The following is a 22522-nucleotide window of genomic DNA, read 5'->3' on the forward strand; positions in this document are numbered from 1 at the left end:
GTACTATTTTGCACGCTGTTGATCTCTGAATATATACCACAGCAGGATCAGGATGAGAATAATCCATTTTTTATAGAGTGGGCGGAAAATGTTACAAACTGGCTAGATCTTTTTTAGTGTAGAAACCTACTACTGTTCACATTAGAGAGGAAACTGCATCCCCGCTTGGGCCAAAAAGGGGAACTGTGTCCTCACATAAACACTACCAAGCAACACCACATGTATTGTACGGTCACCTGCAAAAAAGTATTTTCAAAATCAGCATGGCAGGGTGAGTAATGTCGCTGGTCCATTTTTATTGCTTGTTATATATATATAGGGAATTGATAATCGGCTCATATTGTTGTGATGGTAATCTCCGTGGGATAGCAATGTAGGACAACTTTTGAGTTGCTGAGATGTTCTAGGATGCTCAGGGCAGAATGGCAAATGTAAACATCACATACAATAATCCAAACAAATTAGAATCTTAAATTAGATGGAGATTGTGTGCACGGACGCTCATCAGAGATGAATTAATTAGCTACCAGTTACTAGTTATCACTGGTAGTAAACACCTAGTGAGTGTACAATTTCTGACCACTTAAAATTTCAAAACAGAAGTTAAGCCAAACCAAATGGCTATGATAATATACCAGATATGAGATATGAAATGACCACTGGGAACGCCATTAGGTCTTCAGTCCAGTCTGTGATTAATAGTTTGCAGCCACTGGTTTCTTTGGTGGTTTTGAAATCCTCTTTGTCTTTTTGGAATTGAGAAAAATATTAACCCAGTTCCACTCTGATTCATACATCTGCACACACAAAACAGTCCAGCATGTTGTGTGAAACTATTCAAAAATTAGAACAACGCCACACCAAAAAAAAAAAAAAAATCAGATCAACACGTGTGTCTCCCGTGTTTTTTTTTGCACCAATGATGCGTGTGCAGCTTTTGATAATGTAGAACAGAAAGGGGTCCATAGGGAAGAATGTTTCACTTCATTAATACAAGCTTGCCCCTATTCCATTGAGGGGCAAACATTTTTGAGTGTTGACGTTTGGCAAAGGTCACAAATTGAGAGTTCATGTCCGAGTTGGTCGGGGTTTCTTTAAGTTTTCAAATGTTGCTCCGATTGTCACCACACTTTCTTCAACAATTTTAAGGATTTTTCTTGTCGCAAGGAATTTATGAACACTTTCAAAATTCCCTTCCAACAAGAAAAGTACAGGCGAACGTCTTGCTAATATCGGGCAAGCATTTTGAACAAGGCTTGAACAAGCCCTGGTGACAACTCACGATTGTTCACAGCTCCTGTTTGTAACAAATATCACTCCATTGAAGAACATAATTTATATTTACAGTTTATGGTTCAAAGGGGTACCACGCCAATTTATTCTCTCGTCGCTGATGAAGTGAGAAACCTTCTGTAATATTTGCTATACTCATCCATTGTCTGATCTGATTTATTCTTAATTATAGGCTAGTATGTAAAGAGGGTGGCGGTATGAAAGATCTGAAGAATAGGCTGTCAAACGCAAGACGTGCATTTATCAAACTTAAAAAGACCTGGAGCTCCAATGACATCTCAAGAAGAACCAAGCTAAAGCTTTATAAGACACTAGTAGTGCCAGACTGCTGTATGGATGTGAAACGTGTAAAATGAATAAAGGGGACAGCAAGGCAATTGATGTGTTCCACAACCGATGTATACGAAGACTACTCCCCATACATTGGAAAGACCACATCAGCACTAAATACCTACTAGAAAGAGCTGAAATGGAGCCATTGAGTGAAGGAGTTAGGATGCGTAGATTGAAAATGATTGGACACATACTACGGCAGGACCACAACGACTGCAACACAGCCATGACCTGGGCACCAGAAGGAAAAAGAAGTAAAGGAAGACGAAAGACGACCTGGAGGCGTACTGTTGAGAAAAAAAAGGAAAGAAGCAGGATGGAAGTCGTGGTCCGAAGCGAGGACTGCAGCAGCTGACCGTGACAAGTGGAAGCGCTCTGTGAAGGCCTTATGTGCCACAAGGCACGAAGTGGAATAGAACCATAGGCTAATATCAAACACACACAGTACACAATCAATACTTTATATGGGCAACATTTATTTTCTAATCTACAGGGAAATGTGTAAAGAAGGGTAGTAAACTATGATGTAAGGATAAAGTGACTGATAACGTTCTTGAGCAGGGATGGCTAACCCGCGGCTTGCGAGCCGCATGCGGCTCCTTGCCTGGTTTCATGCGGCTCCTTGACGTTCATATCGCTTGTGTGTTTTTTTGGTTTTTTTTTTTCTGCGTTCGCTTCACTTGAGTTCAATATGGTATTTTCGTCAAACGCTGCGCGTTCGCTTCGCTTGAGTTTAATATGTTATTTTTGTCAAACGCGCATGCGCATGAGGTGAAATCCCGCAAAGGAGGAGGGGCAAACCCATTCGAGGAAACAATTAGTGTCAATTTCATTCTCAAAATAGCAGGGAAAACATGCACAGCTAAACGTGGGCCATTTAAAACTGAGCAGTCGGGGGGCAGGGGGTGTAGTTCATGTGTGCCCGTTTGTATGATGTGGCTCTTTGCGGTAACGCAGTAAAAAAATGTGGCCCATTTATAACCGAGTAGCCGGGAGGGAGGGCATGTGTGCTCATGCGTATGATGTGGCTCTTTGTGGTAACACAGTAAAAAATGTGGCTCTTAATCTCTGACTGGTTGGCCACCCCTGTTCTAGAGTGTCAAACGCGCACTTTTTATCAAAGTGGCACCGGCTTCCCGGTAACGGGTTTGTTTTAGCGGGATTAGGGGATTCGTCCGTAATCTAACCACCCGAGTTAAATTGACTCTACCAGTATCAATCTAATTTCTTTACGACGCCAATCCCTCTCAAGTCACCCGAAGCTCGAGCCGAGTAACTCAATTCGAGGCAAGACTTCGAAGTGACCGCATCGTATTGATGGCTCCCCTTTTTTCTGTTTGAAGCTGTTGTTATGTTACGGATATTTTTAGATGTCTTTGTTAAGACCTCAAGGATTCGTTAATTTATTAGAGTGCCTTCGCCCTAGCTGAGCTCAAGATAACTACTTCGAACTAGATCTGACAATTCCTGATGTTAAGGATTAAAGCTGTCTTCACTTTAAAAAGAATTGAACGGATTTAAAGAATGACTACGATAGGGGGATAAAAACATTTTAAAGTTGTAGTTACTGCATATAAAACCATGCTCAACATAGTTACTACGAAATAATCGATAACCGAATTAAGGCTTAAGAAGAGATTTAATGAATAAGCAAGCAAAAGAATTACAAGTCGAAAAAACAAAGAAAACAAGACTCACCCACTCAAAACAGAAGAGGAGACTGAAGATCTAAAAACCTATTTGGTTGAATAAGTCGAGTGATCAGCTCTCCTTTGTTCCAAAATCCTAAAAAATGGGAAAGGTTCCGGCCGTGAGGAGCGTAGCCTAAAAAGTAAAATTGGCGACTTCCCCTTTCTGTCTGGAGCGGCTGTCTCCTCTACCCTTCAAGCTTAAAATTTGACCAAGTCCAATTTGAAGACTCTGGAAATTCATTTTAGTAGATTTTAGTTCAATCTCAAAAAGAATGAAAAATCCATCTTCGTTCTTTTACTCGGGGAAGCGTCACGGCTAACGCCCTGACTAGGAAGAAGCGCCGCTCTGCATTCGGGCATCATATTTATAGGCTTCCGGCATTACCTCATTGGAATATGTAGATAAAAAGTCAGAATCCCTGCACCTCTGGTTGTCTTGGCAACCAAGCTTCAAGCAGCAACCACTACGCCCAACAGCCACCGGATGCAGGTGTTTCCTCTTTTGCTTGTTCTTTCCCTACTAGCCCTTAATCTCTCCTCTCAATTTAATATATTCAGGTATGGATGGAACACCAATGTTAAATACAGGTTGGACAAAACATTGCAACATTAATCACATATATCTTGTCTAATATCCCGATGTCCCGAGGCATCAAAGAAGCGAAGAAGGCGTTCTCGTGCAAGGTCTCCACCCATTTCAAGGACAGCAAGGACGCACGTAGCCTTTGGCGGGGCATTCAGACCATCACAGACTACAAGCCCGCGCCGAGGAGCTGTGAGGGCGACGTCCGCCTGCTGAACGATCTGAACCGCTTCTTTGCTCGCTTCGACGCCCAGAACAGCACTTGCCCGCTGAAGACCACTCCCCCCCCACACGAGCGGCCCCTGCGCCTCTCTGCCGACGGTGTGAGGAGGGCGCTTGCCGCTATTGACACCCGTAAGGCGGCGGGCCCTGACAACATCCCGGGTCGAGCGCTGAAGGACTGCGCTGGGGAGCTGTCGGGTGTCTTCACAGACATCTTTAACGTTTCCCTGCAGCAGGCCATCGTCCCCTCGTGTTTCAAGGCTGCCACCATCGTTCCTGTGCCGAAGAAACCTGCACCGTCCTGCTTCAATGACTACCGCCCTGTGGCACTGACGCCCATCATCATGAAGTGCTTTGAGCGGCTGGTCTTGGAGCACATCAAGTCCGTTCTCCCCCCCACCATTGACCCTTTCCAGTTTGCGTACCGTGCCAAGCGGTCCTCTGAGGATGCCATCTGCTCTGCCCTCCACTCGGCCCTCACCCACCTGGAGAGAAAGGACTCATATGTGAGGTTGCTGTTTGTGGACTTCAGCTCTGCCTTCAACACCATTGTGCCGCAGCGACTCATCTCCAAACTCGACGAGCTGGGCCTCAGTACCTCCCTCTGCAACTGGATACTGGACTTCCTCTGTCAGAGGCCTCAGGTGGTGCGTGTTGGCGACAAAATCTCCGCCAGCATCACGCTGAGCACGGGGGCCTCCCAGGGCTGCGTGCTCAGTCCATTGCTCTTCACCCTGCTGACGCATGACTGCACTGCGACCTACAGCGACAACCGCATAGTGAAGTTTGCTGACGACACGACTCTGGTGGGTCTCATCACGAAGGGCGACGAGACTCGGTACAGGTCGGAAGTTGACCTTCTGACCACGTGGTGCAGGGACAACAACCTCCTGCTGAACGTCAGTAAGACCAAGGAAATCATTGTGGACTTCCGGAAGGGTCACACAACACACCTGCCGCTGATCATCGACGGTGCTGTGGTGGAGAGGGTGAGCTGCACCAAGTTCCTGGGGGTGCACATCAGTGAGGACCTCTCCTGGTCCGCGAACACCTCGTCACTGGCAAAGAAAGCTCAGCGCCGCCTGTATTTCCTGCGGAAGCTCAGGCGTGCATGTGCTCCTCAGGCAGTCCTGTCTACATTCTACCGTGGCACCATTGAGAGCGTCCTCACCAGTTGCATCGCTGTCTGGGGTGGTAACTGCACTGAACAGAACTTGAAGGCCCTGCAGCGCATAGTGAATACGGCTGGTAAGATTATTGGTGCTTCGCTTCCCTCCCTGAAGGACATTTACACCTCCCATCTCGCCCGCAAGGCAACCTCGATTGCCAGTGATGTGAGTCACCCGGCTCACTCCTTGTTTGACCTTCTGCCCTCTGGGAAGAGGTACAGGAGCCTGCGCTCCCGCACCACCAGACTCGCCAACAGCTTCTTTCTCCAGGCTGTTAGGGCCCTGAACTCGCTACCCCCTTCTGCGTAGCGTGCGGCACTGTTGCGCTATTTTCGGGAATGTCTGCTGTACGCGTTTTTACGCTCCTCTTAATTAATTATTTATTTATTTATTGTTGTGTTATTTTTCATTATTTATTCAGCACGCTTTTGTTATACTTGTTTACTGTTTGTCTGTTGTGAGCCATGTCTTGTCACCGTGGGATAGGGGGGAACGAAATTTCGGTTTCTTGTGTGTCTTTGGCATGTGGAGAAATTGACAATAAAGCTGACTTTGACTTTGACTTTGACTTTGACTAATAAAGATCAATCTCACCCCATAATAGTACTTAACATAATAATGGGTTCCTCCAACTTAAACAGAAATATTGATATTGCTCAAGCTGTTACATCTTAAAATTATGGTATAGCAAACTCATATTCCAAAATTGTGCATTGCTACGTGTTTGAACAGGTCGTGTTCTCCCAATTGCTAACAATTTAATTTATTAGATTTGTTAATTTCCATCAGGTCACCCCATGTCAAGCTTTAACACCATCTGGTGAAATTTTGGAACTACTACATGTTTTGGGATAGCCAATGTGCCTGGGCCAAATTCAGTACCTAATTTTATACCATCTTGTACCACCATGCCACTTGACATCCCCTCCTTGAATTTCGGGACAGGCAATATAACCCCCTTGCCCTCCTCGACAGTTGGGAGCCACATTGGCATCTCGTCCTTGGAAAAAAAATAAAAATTAAAAAAATTGTCCACAACTTCTCCAGTAGAGGAATCAGGGAGTAGTCCGTCGGGCAGGCTGAAACAGCCCTTTCCCGCTAGTCACTCCAGGGTCCGATGCAAGCGCTCCACGCGGTCCTGAATGAACACGCCGCCGTGACGGACGCTGATGTCGTCGTCGCTGCCATTGCCATTGTTGTCGATGTTGTCGTTGACGTTGACGTCACCGGACCAATATCCAAGGCAAGGTCCTCCCCGCCGAGGGGAGGGTCACACAGCCATGGCAGGAGCAGCATCGGGTCCCTCTACTCGGGTGTAGAAGTCTTTGGACACAGGACGATGAGCCAGGCTAACAGCCACACACCGGCCACACCGCCAGTGGGACGTGAAGCATCCTGATCCGTCCAGGTGGCGCCAAGCCATGTGAACCAGAGGCCAGATGGTGTGACAGGATATCACTCAGTCTCATAACGAGGACAACCCATGGTCTCGGTGGGCCATGGGACGTCTCGAGTTGCGTTGCTGAACCCATCAGGTCTGAGTAGCCACCCAATCTAAGGCGCTCCACTCAGCCTGCTCTCCTTGCTTGACATTAGGGGCAAGCCACTTAAGGACGGCAGGGATGTGGGAAAGCCATAGTTCACCACAACCGCCCTTCCAGCCGTCCAGGCAAATTTCGCCAGATTCAATTTACTAAGAATTCACCTGGGTGCATTCAAAACACGTACTTGTCTGGAACACATAGACGCACAAGTTTAGAACATAGAACGGTCAATCCCTCCGCATGGCAGAGGGACTAGCCGGCAGGTGTTTATCGCTCACATTTGCTTCCAAAATAAAACACAAAAATAAAATGGAAGTTGCTATTACAAAACCTTTCAACATTACACTTTGACATCCTCTGACAAATGCTTTCCTAGACAGGCTTAAAGGAGCCCTGTTAAGGAGATGTTTCCAATTTCAAAAGGAGGAAGTTGTCATTACTAAATCTTTCAACATTACATAATCAGGACTTATTCTATCAAATACTTTTTGACGCTCTCCTATGCCTTCCTAGACAGGCTCTTTGGAGCCCTGTTAAGGAGACGTCCACACTTTAAAAAGGAGGAGGTTGGGGCCGGGGATGTAAATTCCTCCGGTACTTCCCTTTTTGTTTTTTGCTTTCTTCCCTCAAAAACTGCTGACTTTAGTCTTGGGTGACAGGACACACTAGGCATTGCTGTACCATTGTGCTTGACACTCCCCCTCCTGGAAGATAAACTTCTTCGAACAAGTTTTGTATCCTCAACTTACATTTGCAACTCAAATATAATGTTATATTAGCAAAGTTGGCCAGTGCGTTAAAACTACTAAATTTACCTGTCTAAATTTGCACCATTCTACATCATCGTTGCTGAGGAGTTACCCCATCAACGCAACATACCTGAGACAGTCAGCATACTCACTCACTAGTCTCCTATTTGTCTCGCAAAACATCTGGAGACCCGGGGCCGCAGAGGCTCCTGGAGTCGTCAAAGGTCAGTCCATGTCACGTGTCTTGCCTCCGAAGCACCGATGTCGTCTTCCTCCTGGAGGCCTGGGTCTTCACTTCAGACTCCTTCCACTTGACAACGATGCTCACAAATGCTCACACAGTGTTTTGTCGTCCCTGTTCCAATAAAAAGAGTCACGTCGCCTAGGGACACAGCCCCGTGTGGCTCTTCTCAGCAGGTCCAGGGCCCGACTGGCCACTTTTCCGTTCAGTTTCCTTCGTATGATAACCGCACCTTTGCATGCGGCCAAACACACCAGGGCGGGGACAGCTAAGTTGTCAGCTGTAATCTGGTTACTTTGGTTACATCTTAGCTCGAATCGGGTCAGCTGGCAATGGTTTCAACTGCTCACGCTCTGGATTATGTTCTTTTAGCGTCTTGATTACGCTCACGATTACTGTTGGCGTCGGCTCTTCTCCCAGCTTCCAGCCCTTCATGTCTTGACAAAGAGTCCACAAGCACACCTCTTGTGCTGTCGACTCACATGGGTCCAGCGTCATGCTGGCTTATATTGGAACAGTGCTTGAAAGTCAATCCGTCTGTTCGCTGTCCTCTGCGACCTGTGCTGTACCTGTTACACAATTCACGCAAGGCAGCCCGAATTGCACTTTCGGAAATCCAGAGCTCCAGCTCCTCCATCTTCTACCGTGTAGGCACGGCTCCTCCGTGCCCTATGGCTTCATGTACGGCCGTTACCACATTCTTCACGGAGTCACATATGGGACCACTTTCCGCAAGGGGTCTTGTCCCATTTCTCAACTCCTACAACTATAATTGTCCTTTCTTGGACGTATCGATTAACCTTTATTCTTAACCAGCAGGCCCCCTCCTAGGGCCCATCCGGTCTTCCTTTCACACCCCCGTAGCCATGTTCATCCCAAATGGCCAGAACGTCTGTGAGGGCTTCTTCACCATAACAGCTGTCGGTCATGACCCTCACGCTTTCTGCGTGTCTGTCCACAACCTTCAACAGGCTTTCCAGCACTGTAGGAGCAACTTCTCTTGCCTGTGCGTCACCAGGCGTTCTTCCCCAACGTCGGTAACTCTTCTTAGGGATGAAGCCCCAATGGGCTCTCAGGTCTCCATCTTTTCTTGATCCGTCTCTTTTCGCGGTGTCAGCTTCTGCGGGCCTGTCTGCAACTCGTTTCCTTTTGACATCTCATCAGTCTTGTGTGTGTGTGTGTGTGCGTGTGTGTGTTGGACACATGCATATGGCTTTCTTTTTGTGGCAATTAGACTGCCTCCACAACTTTTTTTTTTCCTCTGGCAAATCTTCCTCAGTCACTTTTCAGTAATCTCCTGAATGTTTACAGCAAAAACGTTTGCAATTTTGAAGAAAGAAAAAAAAAGAAAAACTGTTCAGCTTCTTCTAAGTCAACTGGCCTCAGATGTCTCACTCAAGGCTATCGACAGTTCCCTTTTTTCAAGACCGCTGTTTCCTCTCTTTCCTCTCTCAAAGGTTCTGATAACCCACTCACTTCCCCAAAAAGAAAAAAAGGATCAACAAAACAACTGCCAATATATTAATCAAAATTCTTGTTGTCTCAACTTTATATAACCTAATCTGTCTTATTTTCCTGTGCAAATACTTGTATAGTCCTGACACAGCCAATCAACTAGTTTCCCTGACTTTAGGATTGAAATGTCCTTATGTCATAATTTTGCTTCATCCAATTTCAGACAGAACGCTCTCTGTCCTTAAAAAAAAAAAAATCCATTAGGGCTGGATCCTAAATGAGTGTGGACCAGTTTCGGTAAACAACTAATCCCCCCACTTTTTTTTTTCTCTTACGTTTTGCGGTGCAAACCAGACAAACTACAGTCTAGCAAATTCTTCAGCGCACCATTATAGCCAATTATATCTCACAACACATAACACCAACAGACAACATATAAACACACAAGCAACGCAGCGCAAACGCCATCTTCTCCCCGCTTCAAACACCCTGTGGGAAACACATATTGTCCCTTTAACATTCTCACCGAGCACACTCAGCCCCCACCGGGCAAACGGCCTGCTCTGCTCTTCCTCTTCAGCCTTTTTTTTTTCATCCCCTAGTATTCCTTCCTCAAAAAGCGCACGCACTACACAGCGAGGCGCCGCTCCCACGCCAGCTCCACTACGCATTCAGCAAACTCTGGAGGCCAGCTTCGCCACACAAGCCGCCTCCAAAAAGTAGTTGTAGGTTCGAGCTGTCTCCTCTCGAAGCCTTTCCGTGTGCACTCGGAATAGGGACGATACAGCTCTCAGTTACTCAACGGCGCCCTTCGCGTCGTCTCTACTCAGAACACCAATTCGAGAACTACCGCCTCGCTAATTGATGCTCTCAACGGCGGGATGCACTTTCTGCGCTTCAATATACCGCCACGCAAGAAACGGGCCCAATTACCAACCCCTCTATCAAAAGCACTCTCTTGCATCCTCACTCAAAATCGCCGAGGCGAGGGGCACTGGCCACCGTTACAATGACACAAAACAGTTCTAATGCTTCTGTAGTACAAAAGGTTCGCTTCTAGGAAACTCTATTCCTTAAAGAAACTGTACTTATGTCACTCAAGGCCTTTCTGACATTTGTTTGTATCAGTGAGCGGAATTATGACAGTTTCTGGGAAGAAAAAACTGAAAAAACTCCACACAGGTTCGTTTTGGAGCTGTGAGAAAAAACGTTTTTTTCTAGTAAACCTCTAATCACAACCCCCCCTCCTATACGTTTGGCGCCAAAATGTCAAACGCACACTTTTTATCAAAGTGGCACCGGCTTCCCGGTAACGGGTTTGTCTTAGCCAGGATTAGGGGATTCGTCCGTAATCTAACCACCTGAGTTAAATTGACTCTACCAGAATCAATCTAATTTCTTTACGACGCCAATCCCTCTCAAGTCACCCGAAGCTCGAGCCCATCCATCCATCCATCCATCCATCCATCTTCTTCCGCTTATCCGGGGTCGGGTCGCGGGGGCAGCAGCTTTAGGAGGGACTCCCAGACTTCCCTCTCCCCAGCCACTTCATCCAGCTCATCCCGGGGGATCTCAAAGCGTTCCCAGGCCAGCTGAGAGACATAGTCTCTCCAGCGCGTCCTGGGTCGTCCCCGGGGTCTCCTACCGGTGGGACATGCCCGGAACACCTCCCCAGGGACGCATCCAGGAGGCATCCTGATAAGATGCCCGAGCCACCTCATCTGGCTCCTCTCAACGTGGAGGAGTAGCGACTCCACTCCGAGTCTCTCCCGGATGACAGAGCTTCTCACCCTATCTCTAAGGGAGAGCCCGGACATCCTGCGGAGAAAACTCATTTCGGCCGCTTGTATCCGGGATCTCGTTCTTTCGGTCACGACCCATAGCTCGTGACCATAGGTGAGGGTAGGAGCGTAAATCGACCGGTAAATTGAGAGCTTTGCCTTTTGGCTCAGCTCTCTCTTCACCACAACGGACCGGTACAGGGTCCGCATTACTGCCGACGCTGCACCGATCCGCCTGTCGATCTCACGCTCCATCCTCCCCTCACTCGTGAACAAGACTCCAAGATACTTGAACTCCTCCACTTGGGGCAGGATCTCATCCCCGATCCGGAGAGGGCATTCCACCCTTTTCCGATCGAGGACCATGGACTCGGATTTGGAGGTGCTGACCCTCATCCCGACCGCTTCACACTCGGCTGCGAATCGTTCCAGCGAGAGCTGGAGATCACGGCCTGAAGAAGCCAACAGCACCACGTCATCTGCAAAAAGCAGAGACGCGATGCTGAGGTCCCCAAACCAGACCCCCTCACCGCCTCGGCTGCGCCTAGAAATTCTGTCCATAAAAATTATGAACAGAATCGGTGACAAAGGGCAGCCTTGGTGGAGTCCAACCCTCACTGGGAACGAATCCGACTTACTGCCGGAAATGCGGACCAGACTCTGGCATCGGTGATACAGGGACCGAACCACCCTTATCAGTTGGCTCGGCACCCCGTACTCCCGAAGCACCCTCCACAGAACCTCCCGAGGGACACGGTCGAACGCCTTCTCCAAGTCCACAAAACACATGTGGACTGGTTGGGCGAACTCCCATGCACCCTCGAGGATCCTGCCGAGGGTGTAGAGCTGGTCCACTGTTCCACGGCCAGGACGAAAGCCTTACTGCTCCTTCTGAATCCGAGGTTCGACCTCCCGACGGACCCTCCTCTCCAGCACCCCTGAATAGACCTTACCAGGGAGGCTGAGGAGTGTTATTCCCCTGTAATTGGAACACACCCTCCGCTCCCGCTTCTTAAAGAGGGGAACCACCACCCCAGTCTGCCAATCCAGAGGCACTGTCCCCGATGTCCACGCAATGTTGTAGAGGCGTGTCAGCCATGACAGCCCCACAACATTCAGAGCCTTTAAGAACTCCGGGCGGATCTCATCCACCCCCGGGGCCTTGCCACCGAGGAGTTTTTTAACTACCTCAGTGACTTCGACCCCAGAGATTGGAGAATCCGCCTCAGAGTCTCCAGGCCCTGCTTCCTCAATGGAAGGTGTGTAGGTGGAATTGAGGAGGTCTTCAAAGTATTCTCCCCACCGACTCACGACGTCCCGAGTCGAGGTCAGCAGCACGCCATCCCCACTGTAAACAGTGTTGACGTTGCACTGCTTCTCCCTCCTGAGACGCCGGATGGTGGATCAGAATTTCCGTCCGAAAGTCATTCTCCATGGCCTCACCAAACTCCTCCCACGCCCGGGTTTTTGCCTCAGCAACCGCCGAAGCCGCGTTCCGCTTGGCCATCCGGTACCTGTCAGCTGCCTCCGGAGTCCCGGAGGCCAAAACGGCCCGATAGGACTCCTTCTTCAGCTTGACGGCATCCCTTACCGCCGGTGTCCACCAGCGGGTTCGGGGATTGCCGCCACGACAGGCACCAACGACCTTACGGCCACAGGTCCGGTCGGCCGCCTCAACAATGGAGGCGCGGAACATGGTCCACTCAGACTCAATGTCCCCCGCCTCCCCCGGGACGTGGGAAAAGCTCTGCCGGAGGTGGGAGTTGAAGCTCTTCCTGACAGGAGATTCTGCCAGACGTTCCCAGCAGACCCTCACAGAGCGTTTGGGTCTGCCAGGTCGGACCGGCATCTTCCCCCACCATCGGAGCCAACCCACCACCAGGTGGTGATCAGTTGACAGCTCCGCCCCTCTCTTCACCCGAGTGTCCAAAACATGCGGCCGCAAATCCGATGACACGACTACAAAGTCGATCATCGAACTGCGGCCTAGGGTGTCCTGGTGCCAAGTGCACACATGGACACCCTTATGCTTGAACATGGTGTTCATTATTGACAATCCATGTCGAGCACAGAAGTCCAACAATAGATCGCTCGGGTTCAGATCGGGGGGGCCGTTCCTCCCAATCACGCCCTTCCAGGTCTCACTGTCATTGCCCACGTGAGCATTGAAGTCACCCAGTAGAACAATGGAGTCCCCAGAAGGAGCGCTCTCCAGCACTTCCTCCAGGGACCCCAAGAAGGGTGGGTACTCTGAGCTGCCGTTTGGTGCATAGACACAAACAACAGTCAGGACCCGTCCCCCCCACCCGAAGGCGGAGGGAGGCTACCCTCTCGTTGACCAGGGTGAACCCCAATGTGCAGGCGCCCAGCCGGGGGGCAATAAGTATACCCACACCTGCTCGACGCCTCTCACCATTGGCAACTCCAGAGTGGAAGAGAGTCCAGCCCCTCTCGAGAGGGCTTGTACCGGAACCCAAACTGTGCGTGGAGGCTAGTCCGACTATACCTAGTCGGAATTTTTCTGCCTCGCACACCAGCTTGTGCTCCTTTCCAGCCAGAGAGGTGACATTCCATGTCCCAAGAGCCAGCTTCTGCAGCCGGGGATCAGACCGCCAAGGTCCCTGCCTTTGGCTGCCGCCCAGCTCACATTGCACCCGACCCCTTCGGCCCCTCCCACAGGTGGTGAGCCCATGGGAAGGGGGACCCACGTTTCCTTTTCGGGCTATGCCCGGCCGGGCCCCATGGGCGAAGGCCCGGCCACCAGACGCTCGCCTTCGAGCCCCGCCTCCAGGCCTGGCTCCAGAGGGAGGCCCGGGTGACCCGCGTCCGGGCGAGGGAAAACGAAGTCCCTTTATTTCAATCGTCATAAGGGGCTTCTGTGAGCCGTGCTTTGTCTGGCCCCTCACCTAGGACCCGTTTGCCATGGGTGACCCTACCAGGGGCATGAAGCCCCCGACAACATGGCTCCTAGGAACATAGGGGCACGCAAATCCCTCCACCACGATAAGGTGACGACTCACGGAGGGGCGAAGCTCGAGCCGAGTAACTCAATTCGAGGCAAGACTTCGAAGTGACCGCATCGTATTGATGGCTCTCCTTTTTTCTGTTTGAAGCTGTTGTTATGTTACGGATATTTTTAGATGTCTTTGTTAAGACCTCAAGGATTCGTTAATTTACTAGAGCGCCATCGCCCTAGCTGAGCTCAAGATAACTACTTCGAACCAGATCTGACAATTCCTGATGTTAAGGATTAAAGCTGTCTTCACTTTAAAAAGAATTGAACGGATTTAAAGAATGACTACGATAGGGGAATAAAAACATTTTAAAGTTGTAATTACTGCATATAAAACCATGCTCAACATAGTTACTACGAAATAATCGATAACCGAATTAAGGCTTCAGAAGAGATTTAATGAATAAGCAAGCAAAAGAATTACAAGTCGAAAAAACAAAGAAAACAAGACTCACCCACTCAAAACAGAAGAGGAGACTAAAGGTCTAAAAACCTATTTGGTTGAATAAGTCGAGTGATCAGCTCTCCTTTGTTCCAAAATCCGAATTATGTTTAAAAAATAGGAAAGGTTCCGACCGTGAGGAGCGTAGCCTAAAAAGTAAAATTGGCGACTTCCCCTTTCTGCCCAGAGCGGCTGTCTCCTCTGCCCTTCCTCGAAGCTTAAAATTTGACCAAGTCCAATTTGAAGACTCTGGAAATTCATCTTAGTAGATTTTAGTTCAATCTCAAAAAGAATGAAAAATCCATCTTCGTTCTTTTACTCCGGGCAGCGTCACGGCTAATGCCCTGAGTAGGAAGAAGCGCCGCTCTGCATTCGGGCATCATATTTATAGGCTTCCGGCATTACCTCATTGGAATATGTAGATAAAAAGTCTGAATCCCTGCACCTCTGGTTGTCTTGGCAACCAAGCTTCAAGCAGCAACCACTGCGCCCAACAGCCACCGGATGCAGGTGTTTCCTGTTTTGCTCGTTCTATCCCTACTAGCCCTTAATGTCTCCTCTCAACTTAATATATTCAGGTATGGATGGAACACCAATGTTAAATACAGGTTGGACAAAACATTGCAACATTAATCACATATATCTTGTCTAATAAAGATCAATCTCAACCCATAATAGTACTTAATATAATAATGGGTTCCTCCAACTTAAACAGAAATATTGATATTGCTCAAGCTGTTACATCTTAAAATTATGGCATAGCAAACTCATATTCCAAAATTGTGCGTTGCTACGTGTTTGAACAGGTCGTGTCCTCCCAATTGCTAACAATTTAATTTATTAGATTTGTTAATTTCCATCAGGTCACCCCATGTCAAGCTTTAATACCATCTCCTGGTGAAATTTTGGAACTACTACATATTTTGGGATAGCCAATGTGCCTGGGCCAAATTCAATACCTAATTTTATACCATCTTGTACCACCATGTCACTTGACAAGAGGAACACACTTGGGATTCGTCTGGTTGGCCACCCCTGTTCTAGAGGAACAAACTTGGGATTCGTCAAGATGGCATAACAAATAAATTGAAATTATCATGCATCAATTTGTAAGAAATTGTTGGACTGAGGTATAGTGGTGGAGTGGGCCGGGGGCTGATCACGTTGCAGATGATAGCTACCGTATTTTCTGCACTATAAAACGCACTGGATTGTAAACCACACCTTCATTGATTTTTTTATTTTAGAAATTATTTCATAGAAGGGTGCACCAGATTAAAAGGCGCATAGAATATAAGGTACTGCATGTCCATGAGGTAAAGTCCTGATTATTCGTTGCAGTCTGTGCTTGTCTTAAAAAGTTAAAGTCCCAGTAATCGTCACACACACATCTGGGTGTGGTGAAATTTGTCCTCTGCTTTTAACCCATCCCCGTGTGATTTTGATCTATCCCCTGGGGGAGAGGGGAGCAGTGAGCAGCAGTTGTGCCGCGCTCGGGAATCATTTGGTGATCTAACCCCAATTCCAACCCTTAATGCCGAGTGCCAAGCAAGGAGGCAATGGGTCCCATTTTTTATTGTCTTTGGTATGACCCGGCCAGGGTGTCTTGTTTGGTGGCCGATCCAAACCAGATAGTGATGGAGGTGCAGAGTATAGACTGGATGATTGCAGTGTAGAAGGTCTTCAGCAGCTCCTGTGGCAGGTTGAACTTCCTGAGCTGTCTCAGAAAGTACAGCCTCTGCTGGGCCTTCTTCCTGACAGTCTATGTGGCCGGTCCATTTCAGGTCCCGAGAGATTGTGGATCCCAGGAACTTGAAGGTTTCTGTGGAGGGAATAGCATTCCTGAGGATAGTGAGGGGTGAAGGGTCTCTCCTGAAGTCCACTGTCATCTCCACGGTCTTGAGCGGGTTCAGCTCCAGGTGGTTTTGGCTGCACCAGTGGACCAACCACTCCACCTCCTGTCTGTATGCAGTCTCATCACCGTCCCGGATCAGTCGGATGAGAGTAGTGTCATCTGCATACTTCAGAAGCTTCAAAGAAGAGTCGCCTGAGGAGCAATTGTTGGTGTAGAGACAGAAGAGCAGTGGGGAGAGGACGCACCCCTGGGGGGCACCAGTGCTGGTGGTCCGGGTGTCGGATGTGATGGTCCCCAGCATCACATGCTGTCTCCTGTTGGTCAGGAAGCTGGTGATCCACTGACAGGTGGAGGCAGGCACCGTGAGATGGATGAGCTTCTGGTGGAAGATGTCGGGAACAATGGTGTTGAACGCCGATCTAAAGTCCACAAAGAGGATCTTGGCGTACGTCCCTGGGGTGTATAGGTGGCGCAGAATGTAGTGCAGTCCCATGTTGACCGTATCGTCCACTGACCCGATCTGTGACGGGCTTTGTTGGCGTTCATGTGGCTGAATGCCTACTCGCACACGTAGGTCGAGCTAAATTGTCCACTCTTTTTTTAACACTCGGCACTCAGTGTCCACCTCATTATAATGGAAGGATTGCACCCTCACCCCCTTAAATTTCTCCTGCAACAGAATGTCGACGAGATCATGCTAGAAACCCGCTCCGGGGAAGTACCCCCGATGCCAAAATATGGCGCTGTATGAAAAGCACTTGGGACTCCCGCAGCCCAATTGAGGGTAAACCCTGGAGCAACCGGGTCGGTATGGGCGCGGCCTCGCATTGCAGTGGTACAGAGGTGTCGCTCACCCGATTGCGAAACCCTCGGTTGAACCTGAGGCGTTCGGTCCAGGTGGCCGCCTGGAACGTACTCTCACTCTAGGATGACTCCCGCGTGCCCTCCTTGTCGGCGGAGGTTGCTCGGCTGGGCATCGCGATGGCTGCTTTCTCTGAAGTGAGGTGGCCGGGTTCTGGCGAGATCAGGGCAGGTGGATACACGTACCACTGGTCTGGTCAACTCGACGGTCAGCACAAAGGGGGAGTGGCCATTGCGATGGCCGACCGGGTGGCGTCACAGATATAGGGGGTCACGTCGGTCTCGGAGTGTATTATGCCACTACAGCTTGCACACTCGTTGGGCGTAGTGTCGTTTGTCGCAGTGTATGCTCCCACCAGGACGAGTGGGCTGTCTGCGAAGGAAGACTTTTACGTTGAACTCAACTCGGTTGTGGACGCTGTTCCTGGGAGGGACACGCTGATTGTTCTTGGGGACTTCAATGCTGTCGCTGGTACCTGCAGGGACGGCTACGAGGCATGTGTCGGTCCTCACGGCTCTGGAAATTTCTCCAATGGGGAACGTGACACCAGCTCCACCATGATGCTTGACTTTGCCAGGAGTCATGGTTTGAGAGTTGGTGGATGATGATTCCAGAGGCGTTGGACCTGGTATTCAAATACCGGCCTGGTCAGGAAGGAGATTGACCATGTACTTGTGGACGGTCGCTGGACCCTGCTGCAGAACTGCAGGGTGTTCCGGATTGCACAGTTCTTCAACACAGACCGCAGGCTTCTTGTGGCAACGCTGAAACTACGCCTTCGAGCTCCGAGGAGAGCGGCGCCCGGCCAGATTCGTCTGGACGTCGGTCGACTGCGGGAGCCTGGCGTAGCGGACGCGTATGCCGGGAACTTGGCTGGGAGGCTTTGTGGGCAGGGCGCAACGGAGGACCCGCAGGCAGAGAGAGGGCACGACTGATTGATTGACTGGGTAGTGATCCAATCATGACAATGCCTGCGCTCCTACCGTGTTATCAATATTATTTTTTAAATGTTTTATTAATTTCATATTCAAACTGAAAACATAAACTAAATAACACTGAAGTCATTCAAGTCATCGTGTCTCAAATCAAGTCCCGAGTCTTAAACTTCCAAGTCCAAGTCGAGTCTCAAGTTTTTTCATTTTTTTGTCAAGTCAAGTCACAAGTCATTAAAACAGCGACTCGAGTCGACTCGAGTCCAAGTCACAGTGACTCATGTCCCCATTTCTGGTAAAAGCCCCATCACTTTTCAGCACTTGTAAGAACTAGATTGTGGGCCGCGTTGTAGACAGGACGGGCTGCGGGGCGATGTTCGGCATTATTCGGATCACTGATCTGGACTTTGCTGACAACGCTGTGATCTTTGCGGAGACCCTAGATGTCTTGACCGAAGCACTTGAAGCGCTGAGCGAGGATGCGGAACCGCTGGGACTGCGTGTCTCCTGGATCAAGACGAAGATCCAGGTCTTCGGTGACTTTCTGGACGCTGCTATCGAGTCAGTCGATGTGGCGGGCGAGAAGGTGGAGATCGTAGACAAGTTCACTTATCTCGGCAGCGTGGTTCACCATTCCGCTTAGTGTGAGGCTGAGGTTGCTCGTCAGCTTGGTCTTGCGCATGGAGCGATGGGCTCGCTGAATGGGACTGTTTGGTGCTCCCGATATCTGAGCACGCTGACAAAGGTTCGAGTCTTTCGCTCGCTGGTCATGCCCATCCTGCTTTACTCTTGTGAAGCATGGACACTGACTGGCGGGCAAAGACGAAAACTGAACACCTTTGTGTGCACTTCCCTCCGTCGCATCCTCGGGATCCACTGGCGAGACCATGTCAAAGCAGACGGTTCTCGTGCGAGCGGGGATGGAGTGCGTCAGCTGCCAGATTCGAGAGCGACAGCTGCACTTCTACGGCCACGTGGTACGCTGCCCGCTCTCGGATCCAGCGAACAGGATTCTGTCCACTCCGGACCCGAGGGGGTGGAAGCGCCCAGTAGGGCGACCGCGTGCACGGTGGTTGGAGCAGCTCGGGAAGCATCTTGAGACTGTGGGGGTGTCGGGCCAGGCAGGCGTTCGGTCCTACGCCGTAAGGTCACCAATGGAGTGGAGCAAGAAGGTGAGCGCAGCGAAGCGTCACCGCGACGCATGCCCCCATACCTGACCTGACCTGATTCCAGGGAAGGTTTGTGGGTGGCTTTAGCGTAAAACTTTATCTGAAAGCTCAGCACGCGAATTACGAGAATGCTGACGTCACAGCCCACACTCGAAATTCGGCACTCATAGAAATAGACCGCGGAGTGCGCCGGGTCTGTACTACTGAGTACGTACACGCACTTGTGAGTGTGCACTGAGCTTTCTGACACAGCTTTCGGGAGTAAATGCGCGGGCGGGCGCTTCCCCATCTACTGGGGAAACAGTCATTGCAGGGAAAATTACCCCAAAAAAAGTTTAATAATACAATTTATTCAGGTTTGGCGGGCCGGGTTAAATAGCCCCGTGGGCCAGATGTGGCCCGCGGGCCGTAGTTTGCCCATGTCTGAACTAGACAATGGTCCGAGAGTCCTAAAGCTGCATGGGGCACAGAGCGGTATGCATCCTTTATTATGGAGTAGCAGTGGTCCAGTGTCTGTGTCCCTCTGGTTGGACACGTTATGTGCTGTCTGTATTTGGGGAGTTTGTGTGCAAGGCTCGCTCTGTTAAAATCACCAAAAAACAATGATCCGGTAATTTGGTAGTTTTTTCTCCATGTCTGTTACGTGGTCTGCCAGCAGCTGCGTGGCTTCGATCGCACGTGTGTGTGGTGGAATGTCAACAGCCACCATTACGATCCATTCCATAGAACATATGAACACATTACAAAATAAAGCTAAAAGGTTAGAAGAAAGAAAAGAAAAAAACAATAGTTATCATACTTCAGAGCAGTTTACATGTTCGAAGAGAGAGGGGAGTACTGGTCCCACCCGCTTGTTTTTTTTTTTTTTTATCTTACACATAAAATATTACACTACCAAATTTTACACTAAAAGCATGGAGGTATGGGATGGGATAAGGTTGATCACCGGCTGCGGTCCAAGGCAGAGTGTCACCGTTAGTGGCAGTGTGGAGAGGGCGAATCAGCTGAATGTCTTTTTTAACAGATTCAACAACACCTGCCTGTCTTCACCCTCGCCCCCTTCGGCCCCTTCTGCTCCCCGGTCTGCCTTTTCGCCCAGGGTGATGGCAGCTCAAGTGAGTGGCCAGCTGAGGAGACTGCCAGTAAAGGGCTGGTCTAGACGGTGTCTCTCCTCATTTACGTCTCCTGTGCTCTGAAGCTGAGTGACCCTCTCCAGCGTGTCTTTAACATCAGTCTGGAGAAAAGTGTGGTGCCTCAGCTGTGGAAGATGTCATGCATCGTCCCTGTCCCCAAGAAACCGCGACCTGCGGAGCTAAATGACTTTATACCAGTTGCGCTGACTTCTCACATGATGAAGACTCTGGAGCGTTTGTTGCTTCACCACCTCAGGTTCGCCATGCTCACAATCCTCTACATATGCTTATCGGGAGAAGGTGGTGGTGGAGGATGCTGTTGCCTATATGCTGCATCGCTCTCTCTTTCACCTGGACAAGGGGAAAGGGGCTGTGAGGATTACTTTCCTGAATTTCTCCAGTGCCTTTAACACCATTCACCCTGTGGTCCTGAGTGACAAGATGTTGGTGACGGGCATGAGGTCACACCAGAGGGCACGGATGGAATACCTGACTGGCAGACCTCAGTATGTGCGCATGGGAGGCTGTAAGTCAGGCAAGGTGATGAGCAGCGTGGGAGGACCGCAGGGAATGGTGCTCTCTCCTTTCCTGTTCATCCTGCACACCTTTGACTTCCAGAACAGCTCTGAGTTCTGTCATGTGCAGAAGTTTGCAGATGACACTGCTATTGTTGACTGTATTAGAGATGGACGGGAGGAGGAGTACAGGGGCCTGGTTCGGTGCTTTGCTGATTCTTGTAGCTCCAACCACCTGCACCTAAACACCGCCAAGTCCAGGGAAATGGTGGTGGACTTCAGGAGGCCCAGGCCTTGTCCTGAGCAGGTGACTATCAATGGAGAGTGTGGAAATAGCACGGACCTATAAATATTTTGGAGTGCTGTTGGATGACAAACTCAACTGGTCTGCGGATGTGGACGCTTTATGCAAAATAGGACAATGCTGACTGTACTTCCTCAGGCGGTTGGCATCCTTCAATGTCTGCAAGGTGATGCTGCAGATGTTTTTTCGTTCTGTTGTGGCGAGCACCCTCTTCCTTGCGGTGGTGTGCTGGGGGAATGGCGTCAAGAAGAGGGATGCCCCCCGCCTGGACAAACTAATGAGGAGGGTGTGTTCTGTTGTGGGCAGGGAGCTACCTGATCTGACGTCTGTGGCAGAGTAGCCGGTGTTGGCCAGGCTGCTGCCATCAAAGACAACCCCGAACACCCACTGTAGAGCACCGTCAGTGGGCGGATGAGCAGATTCAGTGACAGGCTGTTGACATAGTCTTGCTCCACGGAGAGACTTAAGGGTTCCTTCCTTCCCTATGCCGTGAGACGTTATAACTCGTCACGGGCTTAGGGGCGCGCTCACGGTCGTGACAGTTTATTTTTATTTATTTATCTATCAATTATTAATATATTTCCTATTTCCGTATTTATTCATATTAAGCTATCTCCTGTTATCAATGTTACTATTGTCTATCTGTTTATTTATCTATGTATTTCTGTATTTACCCCTGGGGATGAATAAATCGGTGTGTATCCATCCATCCATCTTCTGCACCGCTTGTCCCCACTGGGGTCGCAGCCGTGCTGGAGCCTATCCCAGCAGTCATCGGGCAGTAGGTGGGGGACACCCTGATCTGGTTCCCAGCCAATTGCAGGGCACACAGAGATGAACAACCATTCACACTCGCACACCCATGGGCAATTTGGATGTTTTTGGGAGGAAGGAAACCCACACAGGCACGGGGAGAAAATGCAAACGCCACACTCCACACTTGGAGGGCCGGAGGTGGGATTGAACCTGCACCCTACGAACTTTGAGGCGGACATGCGAACCAGTGCGTCACCGAGCCGCCCTTCTCTCTCTCTCTCTCTCTCTCTCTCTCTCTCTCTCTCTCTCTCTCTCTCTCTCTCTCTCTCTCTCTCTCTCTTTCTCTCTCTCTCTCTCTAAATACTTTCTCACAGCACTGCATACACTGTATATTGTACATGGATGATAATAGAACATCACACACAATAAATCAACCCAAAAAGCCTTTTTACCACGAAAATCTTAATGCTTCCGGTATTA

At 49.5% G+C, this 22522-nt stretch overlaps 2 protein-coding genes across 4 annotated transcripts in view; both read left to right on the forward strand.

The window, feature by feature from the left end:
• sntb2 (syntrophin, beta 2) overlaps positions 1–22522 on the forward strand; it is a 180702-nt gene that overhangs the window by 71342 nt on the left and 86838 nt on the right. The window lies entirely within an intron of this gene.
• Positions 2–22394, forward strand: LOC148395950 (uncharacterized). Its single transcript, XM_088377792.1, has 2 exons — positions 2–5111; positions 5247–22394. The coding sequence occupies exons 1-2, from the start codon at positions 3957–3959 to the stop codon at positions 5598–5600; spliced, it is 1509 nt and encodes a 502-aa protein (XP_088233918.1). The 5' UTR covers positions 2–3956; the 3' UTR covers positions 5601–22394.

The sequence above is a fragment of the Syngnathus floridae genome, chromosome 6 (genome assembly GCF_059516105.1).
Source record: "Syngnathus floridae isolate MCC-2025c chromosome 6, RoL_Sflo_1.0, whole genome shotgun sequence".
NCBI lineage: Eukaryota > Metazoa > Chordata > Actinopteri > Syngnathiformes > Syngnathidae > Syngnathus > Syngnathus floridae.